Source organism: Physeter macrocephalus, chromosome 11 (genome assembly GCF_002837175.3).
Source record: "Physeter macrocephalus isolate SW-GA chromosome 11, ASM283717v5, whole genome shotgun sequence".
Lineage (NCBI taxonomy): Eukaryota > Metazoa > Chordata > Mammalia > Artiodactyla > Physeteridae > Physeter > Physeter macrocephalus.
The window spans coordinates 41,989,850-41,999,349 of record NC_041224.1 but is presented as its reverse complement, the minus strand read 5'-3'; the positions used below and the strand labels follow the sequence as shown (position 1 = coordinate 41,999,349).

General features: G+C 50.4%; 1 protein-coding gene across 4 annotated transcripts in view; it reads right to left on the bottom strand.

Moving 5' to 3' along the window:
• The window catches only part of AP3B2 (adaptor related protein complex 3 subunit beta 2), a 33,779-nt gene extending 24,862 nt beyond the window's left edge, over window positions 1–8,917 (bottom strand). For 3 of the 4 annotated variants that reach the window (XM_055088778.1, XM_024117411.1, XM_024117413.1), the window contains exon 1: window positions 8,622–8,734. In XM_055088778.1, coding sequence (XP_054944753.1) covers window positions 8,622–8,734 — 113 coding nt within the window. Of the gene's footprint in view, window positions 1–8,621 lie in introns of all 4 variants that reach the window. The other variant, XM_024117412.1, reaches the window with a different exon arrangement.
• Window positions 8,918–9,500: the final 583 nt, after the last annotated feature.

Genomic DNA, 9,500 nt, shown 5'->3' with positions numbered 1-9,500 from the left:
GAGGCCACAACAGTGGGGGGCCCGCGTACCACAAAAAAAAAAAAAAAAAAAAAAAAAGAAGATGGCCTTGTGAAGAGAGAGATGCAGGGAGAACGCCTTGTGAAGACAGAGGATTGGAGTGATCCATCTACAAGTCAGTGAACATCAACGATTGCCAAACTTTCAGAAGCTAGAAAGGGGCAAGGAAGGATTCCCCTACAGGTTTCAGATGAAGCATGGCCCTGCTGACACCTTGATTTTGGACTTCTAGCTTCCAGAACTGTGAGATAATAAATTTCTATTAAGTCACCCAGTTTGTGGTCACAGCAGCCCTGGGAAGCTAATACAGCCAGGAGGTGATAGGATGGATTTGGGGTGGGAAAGGTAGGGACCCTTCCCAGGAGATGGCCAGTTGGATAGATGAGAAGGACCTGGAGCCAGTGGAAAGGAGGTGGGTGTCAAAACAAGAGCAAGATGCCCTTGTCCCACCCCGAGTGTGGTCCCAGGCCCTGACCCCACAGACTGAGCTGATTCCAAGGACTGGACGGGTCCCAGATTCTCCAGAGTCTGTTGAAGTGGTCTTACCGCAAAGGCCAGACCTGTCACATTCAACAGTCATTCAAGAAAGTTATAGGGCTTCCCTGGTGGCGCAGTGGTTGAGAATCCGCCTGCCGATGCAGGGGACACGGGTTTGTGTCCCGGTCCGGGAAGATCCCACATGCCGCGGAGCGGCTGGGCCCGTGAGCCATGGCCGCTGAGCCTGTGCGTCTGGAGCCTGTGCTCCGCAACGGAAGAGGCCACAACAGTGAGAGGCCCACGTACCACAAAAAAAAAAAAAAAAAAAAAAGTTATAAAACCCTAATGGGAGAGGTAAATGATGATTTAAATAAATAACCCCTTGCACATGACAGAGGGGAATAAAGGTAGTCTCCAAGCCAATATACAAATTTCATACAATGGCCATTGAAATTTCAATGGAGGCCTTTTGTCAAACTTCCTGAAGTGACTGCAGAATTCATCCAGAAACAAAAATCAAGTGGTAAGAACGCCAGAGAATTTGGGGGGGAGAACAAGAGAACAATGGAACAATGACAGACAACTCCCCCTACCAGAATTCAAAACACAAAACAATATGACAACGATAAAAGCCCTATGGTACCAGGTTAAAAGTTTGAGTCAAGAGTCATAGGGGGGAAATTTCACAAATGAATCTAAGTTGATACATTAGGAACAAATAACTCACCAATGGGAGAAAGAAATTTTCCTCCCCTGAAATAAATGCTGTCGGGTCAACTGCTATGTAGCAAAGAATTTAACTTGTACATATATTTCACACCAAAATTAATTCCACATTTGTTTAATAGTTAAATTATTTCAATATATGGAAGAGGGGGAAATTTTAATTTTCAAGGTCATAAAATTATCAGTAATAATAATTTTTTATTATTACTAGGTTTTTTTTTAACTTTTGTAGGTAAAATAAATTTAAGAAAAAAAAAAACCAAGGCAACTGTATTTGTTTGCTAGGGCTGCCGTAACAGTAACACAGACTGGGTGGCTTAACAACCTAAACTTATTTGCTTGCAATTCTGGAGGCTAGAAGTCTGAGATAAAGGTGTCAGTGGGTTGGTTTCTTCTGAGGACTCTTTTCTTGGCTTGTAGATGGCTGTCTTCCTATATCTTTACATGGTCTTCCCTCTGTGGGTCTCTGTATCCACATTTTCCTCTTCTTATAACAGGTGAATTATATTCGATTAGGGCCCACCCTAATGACCTCATTCTAACTTAATTATCTCTTTAAAGGCCGTATCTACAAACACAGTCACATTCTGAGGTATTGGGAGTTAGGACTTCAACATATGAATTTGAGGGGGACACCATTCAGCCCATAATAGCAACAGAAAGGAAAATATTTGGGATATGGTGAATAAAAGTTTAATATTCAAAATAGATAAAGTACTGATATAAATTTAGGGTCTATATTCAGTATTCACTGTCAGGGCTGCTGTAAGCCCTTCTGCCATCCGCTTGCCCTGCCAGGTAGACACAGCCCTGTGCTGCTGCTCCCCATTCAGTGAGTGGAGCATTGTCTGGTATTCCTTGGCCATGTGCCCTTGAGCAGTGAACAACCTGCCCAACCATACTCAGAGGTCCAGGGGCTGGTGGTCAACGAAGTGAACAGAGAAGTGTGAATAACCCCATGGAAAAATGTGTCTGCACACAGCTGACAGAGCAGTGGGACCACTGATGCACTCATCTATTGCCCAGGCAATTCCAAAATGTGATGAGCAGTTGTGTATGGAGAACTGTACATTCTCTAATCTCCCAGATGATACTCAGATAATCCGTAGCTTTGACCCAGGCATGAGAACCCAGCCGGGAGAGGTATCACCAATGGTAGGAATTAAAAAGCAGTGTGTGCAAAGTTAGTCACAGAAGTGAAACATTTAGAAGCAACAGAAAATAAGAAATTGGAGGTAGCAATATTAGGAGGGGGAAGAGCATGATAATAGTCATAAAGAGGCAAGTGTGACTGGTGCTGATGCTGAGAAATGAGTAAGTGATAAAAGCTAAGAGGAAGAAAAGAACCTGACATAACATGTACCTAGTCATAGGGCTGCATTTTGCAGAAATGTGTGAGTGCTTAACAGAACACAGAGGACTTTCTAGCTGTCAGATGAGGGCAGGAGAAGATGTCCAACCCCACTCAGGTTGATCTAAAACTCCTCCATTCAGGAATACTACTCAGCCATAAAAAAGAATGAAATAATGCCATTTGCAGCAACATGGATGAACCTACAGATTATCATACTAAGTGAAGTAAGTCAGATAGAGAAAGACAAATACCATATGATATCACTTAAATGTGGAATCTAAAATATGACACAAATGAACTTATTTACAAATCAGAAACAGACTCACAGACATAGAAAACAAATTTATGGTTACCAAAGGGGAAAGGGTATGGAGGAGGGATAAATTAGGTGTATGGGATTAGCAGATATAAACTACTATATATAAAATAGATAGACAACAAGGTCCTACTGTATAGGGAACTAGATTCAATATCCTGTCATAAACCATAATGGAAAAGAATATGAAAATTATATATGTATATATATCTATATATATCTGAATCACTTTGCTGTACATCAGAAACTAACACAACATTGTAAATCAACTATATTTCAATTTAAAAAAAAAAAAAAAGATCAAAACTCCTCCATTCAGGAAGATGTCCCCCCACACCAGAGGACATTTTCTACTCCCTATGGCCAAGCCAGGGTCAGAAGACAACCACCTTGTCACCCTCCTAAACACAAACCAGGTGGTCAATTCCTAGGTGTGTTGAACTCAGGACACATGGCTGTAGACAGAGATACAGACAGACCATTCACTTGGGCCTGGGCAGCACTTAGGGTGTGGGAAGAATGACAGAGCTGGGTGCCACCTTTCCCAATATACACACACCACTGCACCCCCAGGAACCTCCATACATACCCCCGCACAGCCAACTCACCCTTACAGACACCTACACACCCAAACATCCCCACCAAACACTGGTACCAGCGATACCCTCCCACACCTCCCCGCAGACATACCTGTACCCCATACACATACCCAGACCCCCAAAGACACACCTACAACCCCCAGACACATACAATCTATACATAAACCCACACACACCCACTAAAACCCCTGAAGACACACACCCACAATCCCTACAGAAATACACACAGTCACAGACACATATACCACACATACAGACACTTCCCACAAAAACACACTCTCAACACATAAACCCACACACCTATGGACGCACACACCTCACCTACAAATCCCTACAGACGCCCACAGACACATATCCACCACGACTCCCCCCACCCCCTGATCCAGACATGCACATACCCCACACACGTCCCTCCACAGACACACACACAACACACACAACACATACACATACACCTTTTTGACAAGACTGAGTTACTCCAGTCTCATTGGCCAAAATGGCCTGTGGGCTCCCATTTGAGATTCTTGATGATAAAAACAGGCTTTTAAGATCAAATACTCCAGCCTCACAGATCCTCTGATCTCCTTCTGAGGGGTCAGGTGGGCATCCTCACTGGTCAGCCTGGGGTGACTTCACTGGGACTTGTCAGAGTTTGCCCAGCCCCTTTAACTCTGGGAGTTCTCTAAAGCAGGCTCCCTCGCACCCGGGTGTCCTCACCACCCCGACAGATGCCACAGGCCCGTGTCCAATGCACACACCCAGGGCGTGTGCTGTGGCACCCACACTTCTCCCACCCACCCAGCCTAGCGCACACCTTCCAGGCTCCTGAAGGCTCTAGGGCCCTAGGTGAGGGGAATCGAGGGAGCGGAGGGACTGGGGGGACATAGCGGACATAGCACAGGTAAGATTGTCAGCTGCCCCCTGACAGCTCCCTCCTAGGGTGTAACCACCCTGGGTCCCTCATCTTCACTCCCACCAGCTTATGTTCCCAAGAGGGAGAAGAAGGGAGAGATACACAGCAACACTCTAAGGCCATGAAACATTAATCTCCTGTAGTCCGATCCCCTTATACTGCTCTCACTGTGACCTGACCCCTGGCCTGGCCTGAGGGACTCTCCGGGGCGGGGGGGCACTGGAGCCAGCTGGTGGGGTAAAACATGGCATTTGAGGCCAGACATACTCATCTCACCTGATATCCACTTTCCTCCCTCCCCTCACAACCCAGCTTCCAACCCACTAGGCGGGAGAGGGTGGCCAAACGCTTTATCCTGTCTCCAAACCTCACCCAGAACCCACTCTAGCTAGGACCTGGGGGGAGGAAAAGGTCAAATATTTTACTCCACTCTCAAATAGTTTCCTATCCTCTTCCCCTCAGAGCTTCCAAGGAGTTAAGCTTATCTCCCCAAACTCAAACTCTCAGTCCCCCATACAGTACCCCTGATGCCCCCCCTTCCCACCTAGACCCTAAATGCCGGCCCAGTCCTCCTGCTGAGGAGGTGGGACTTAAATGGGTCCTGGCTGAGAGTGTCAGCTTCCCACCCCTTGCCTTCCTGGCTGTCTGGGTGAGGGTCTCTGGGGGCCCCTCTGTACCGTAGTGGCTGCCTCTGGCTGTGGCCTTGGCCAGGCTCTAGGCAAGGTCCTTCCAGGGACGCTTCTGGGGTCGTGTCTTCCTCTGGCGCCTGCAGCCACCGAAGCTCCTCTGGCTGCAGGGCCTGGTACCAGGGTGGGGGCCCGCCCTCAGGGGCCAGCACAGGGCTGGCAGCCTCCTGATCAGCTCCACAAGTCCCTCTGCTCCCTGGCCTCACCGCGGCCCCTGGGAGCTGCAGGAATCGCTGCATTGGGCACCAGGTCCTGCTCCAAAATGGGACTGAGCTGACCAGGGAGCTGGGGATGCCTGTCACTGTCACCAGACGGCCCGCCCCGAAACTCAGAAACTGGACACTGGCGGGGAGGGAGGCTCTGGTTTCCTCTTCACTGCTCAGAGACAAGGACTCATGAGGGGGAGGAGGGCAGGGACTGGGGACAGGGCCAACCCCCAATCTCCAGGCAGGGGACTAGGGGACAGGAGAGCTGATCTAGACAGAGGTGCGGCATCCCTCTCCTCCACTCTCATGCCACAACTGGACCTCTGCCTCCTCAGAACAGCTCTTCCTCAGAAATCTTGTACAGCCTTCTCACTCTGACCCTAACCATCTTGATCCTCACCTGTCTTTCCAGGGCCATTTCCTTAATTTTTTCCTTCCTATCAGCACTCTCTTATCTCTACTTCCTCCATACTTGGCCTAGGTCCCCCAGGTCCACCCCTCCAATCTGCTCCTTCCTCACATCCTTGGCCCTCTTGTCCCCTCGGCCCCTACGCTGCCAGGAGTGGTTAGTTTATTTGCTGTATTTCAAACCCCCTTGATGCTCCTCAAATTCCCACCCGCAGCCTTGCCTTTGCAGCTTCACTACTGGCTTCTCACAGAAAATAAAGGCTTTAGATCAAATCCCCCACAGCTCCCAAGCATCTGCATCTACTCTCTCCTCTCCTGTCCTCCTCCCTCTGGGCAGAGCTGGTCCTCCTTGAGGCCAGGCCAATCCTCCCACCCAGCTCTGTAAGCCTCCCCTCCCCTCTCTCCTTCAATTCCTTTCAGCCTCTCCCACACGGCTGGCTCCTTCCCATCAGCAGTTAAACTTGCTCTGGGCTCTCCCATCCTAATAATAAACAAACAAAAATAACAACAAAAATAAAATAAACAAATCTTCTTGAACTGATGTTCTCCTCTGGCAACTCTTTCCCTCTCTCCCCCTTACAGTCACACTTCTTTTTTTTTTTTTTGCGGTACGCGGGCCCCTCCCCGCTGTGGCCTCTCCCGCTGCGGAGCACAGGCTCCAGACGCGCAGGCCCAGCGGCCATGGCTCACGGGCCCAGCTGCTCCGCGGCATGTGGGATCCTCCCAGACCGGGGCACGAACCCGCGTCCCCTGCATCGGCAGGCGGACTCCCAACCACTGTGCCACCAGGGAAGCCCCCAGTCACACTTCTTGAAAGCAAAATTCCCATCCACTATGTTTTATTTATTTACCTCTTCTTCACTCCTCTATTCGCTTTAATCTGGCTTCCCATGCTGATTAGAATTTAGGGCTGAAGCGCCATGATGTCTACAAATTATATGGTTCACCCAAAAAGATAGACAGATGGTTAGATAAGGCAAATATGGCAGAATGTCATCAATGGTTGAATCTAGGGGGAGGGCACACATTCATTGTATTATTCACTCAACTTTTCTGTATGTTTAAAATTGTTCATCATAGAATGTTGGGGAAAAATAATCTAGCCCCTCCTCTTCTAACTTTGCCAGAACTATTCTCCCAGGGCAGAAGGTGGGGAGTAAAGCAGGAAGGGGTTGACCTGCTTTTTGTCAAACCAATGGTCATGATTGCTTTCGTTGTTTGAGTTGACCTCAATGGGCCTTGACACTGCTGATCACTTCCTTCTTGAAACTACTTTTATTTTTCCTCCTTCCCTTGGCTTACTTTTTCTCAGTTACTTTGAAACACTTTCCCCCTGCTCTCTGGTCACTCTTAATTCCATGTCTTCAGGGTTCCTACCTGTGCCCTGTGTGAACTCATTTTATATTACATGCTCCCTAGGTTCTCTTGGCTTCCTTTTGTGGCTTTGATGGATATATATAATAATCTCCTGGATTCCAAATCCTAACATCCAGCTACCTACTAGACTTGAATGTATTATACCTCAGAGTTTACAATCTCAGCATGTCAAAAGCCATTATTTTCCACAAATTTGCTTGTAATGTCTTTATTTCCAATTACCCTGTATGGCACCACCATCTATCCAGTTACAAGAACTAGTAACCTGAGATTATCCTTATCTTCTCCCAGCCCCTTCCTCTTACCTTTCTCCCAAGTTAATCATCAGGTCTGTGGCTTCTACCACCTAAAATAGCCCTCATGTCCTGTGCCTTGCCCATAGTCTAGGCCACCATCATGTCCACCCCCACCCCCGGCCAACTTCAACGCCCTTCGCTTGTCTCCTGCTGAATCCAGCACCCCTCCAATCTCTCCTCCACAATCCAGCCTGGGATCGTTCTAAAATGCAAATCTATTGCCTGCTTAGAACCCTTCAGTGCCCCCCACCCCGACCTTGGCATCCCCGCACCTTCATTTCTGGTCATTCCAGTGGCTTCCACAGAGATTCTGCCCTCACCGTATTAGCACCTACAAAACCTGTGATCTGGCTCTCCTTCACGTCCAAACCTTGCTAAAAGCTCTTTCCTCTGCCTGAAACATCCCTGGCTCTCCCCTGTCCCTTCTCTCCGGGCACAGGGAAGAGCTCCTCTCACCACTCTGACAGCCCCTGCTACACTGAGCTGTCACTGACGGCTTCTTCCCTGGGCCCCCCTCTAGAGCAACTTGAGAACAAGGACTGTCTCATGTTCATGGCTGCATTCACAGTGACGAGGACGAGACTCGATATAGTAGGCCCTTAAAAAGGCTTGTTTCAAAATTTACGAATAAACGAACGAATGAGCCAAAGGCGGAAGGGAAGAGTGGGAAGTTAAGGTAGGGCTGAACTATAGGGGCAATGTGGGGAGCAGGAGTGTGGGCGCCAGATGGGAGATGGGGATGAGAACATGGGGACCAGAATGAGGGAAAATGGATTGGTAGGAGGGGCCAGGCCTGGGAGGTTCTGAGTCTATTCCAGGACAGGCCTTCCTGGACAGGCCCCAGGCTCAAGCTCTCCGGTTCTGACCCCTCCCCCACGTTATTTTGGAGTCAATTCGCCACACGCGAAAAAAGGCGGAGAACCTGGAATCCAAACCTACTAACAGGAGAAACACCTGGGGCGGGAGGATTGGTCCTCCAGAAAGAGAGACGGCTGGCCCATCCCCCATCAGCCTCCGACCCCCTTCCCAGGTCCCAGGCCGACCCCTCACGGCGGGATGCTGACGTGGGGGACGGGCGTCGCGAGGGCCCGTGACCGCGGCGGGAGGGGGCTGGGCAGGCTTCCGGTGCGCGCTGCCGGGGCCCGGCCTGGGCGCAGCCGACTGGCCTGGGCGCTGTCCATGGTACCGGAGCGCTTGTTTCCAGGCCGGCCCGGGCACAGCCACACTCTCGGCGGGCTCCCTCACCGCTTGTAGTCGGAGGAGAAAATGCCGCCGCTCGCCGGGTCGTGGCCATACTCGGGCTCCCCGGGGCCAGCAGAGCCGCCCTTGTCTTCGCTGTAGGCTGGGGCGGCCGACATGGGGCGGCAGGGGAGGTCGCGGGTTTCGCTGGGGAGGTCGCGGCGCCTCCGGGATGCGGCAGGGAACGAGGAAGGAAACGCAGGCCGGACAGGCGAGGTCGGCTGCGCGGCCTGGGCTCCGCAGAGGCCGCAATCTGCGGTGGCGGAGGCAGCGCGCGGATTTATCAATCAGGGATGCTCGCGGGAAGATTCTTAAAGGTACCGGCGCCTGCGGAGCGAAGGGCGTGTCCGCGGAGAGAGCAGGAGGGGAGGTGTAGCAGGGTCTGGCCCCGCCCCAATCCCTCGGAAATCCCTCCACCCCCCCAGTAAGGAAGGTTCCTGCCCTTTAAAGGGACTGATGCAGCTCCAGGTCTTGGGGTGGGTGGAGGTTGCTGGACTGATTATGGGACAGCCTTTTGGGGATGCAGAACGTCTTTACCTACCACCGACCACGGGGTCTTGGTGGAACGGCCTCTAGGGGCTCCACTCATCCCAGATACTAGCGCGGATGCTCACCCACGCTATGGAAGGAAAGGGTGGGGGTGGGGGAGGGGTAAGAGAAATCTGTGCACAAGGGTTTCCTGGAGATGCTGGAATTTAAGGAAGGTTGGTCCAAGAGCGCCAAGGAGCCTACAGCATGCTGCTGTAGATGTAGATGCAGATGTAGAGAGAACAGAGGGGAATGTGAACCCTGAATTCAGCTTTGGAAAATACTTTAATGACCATTTCTGAAGCCCTCATGCCCACCCAGGAGTGCCTGAGGTCATGGCTAGTCCACGGTCAAGTC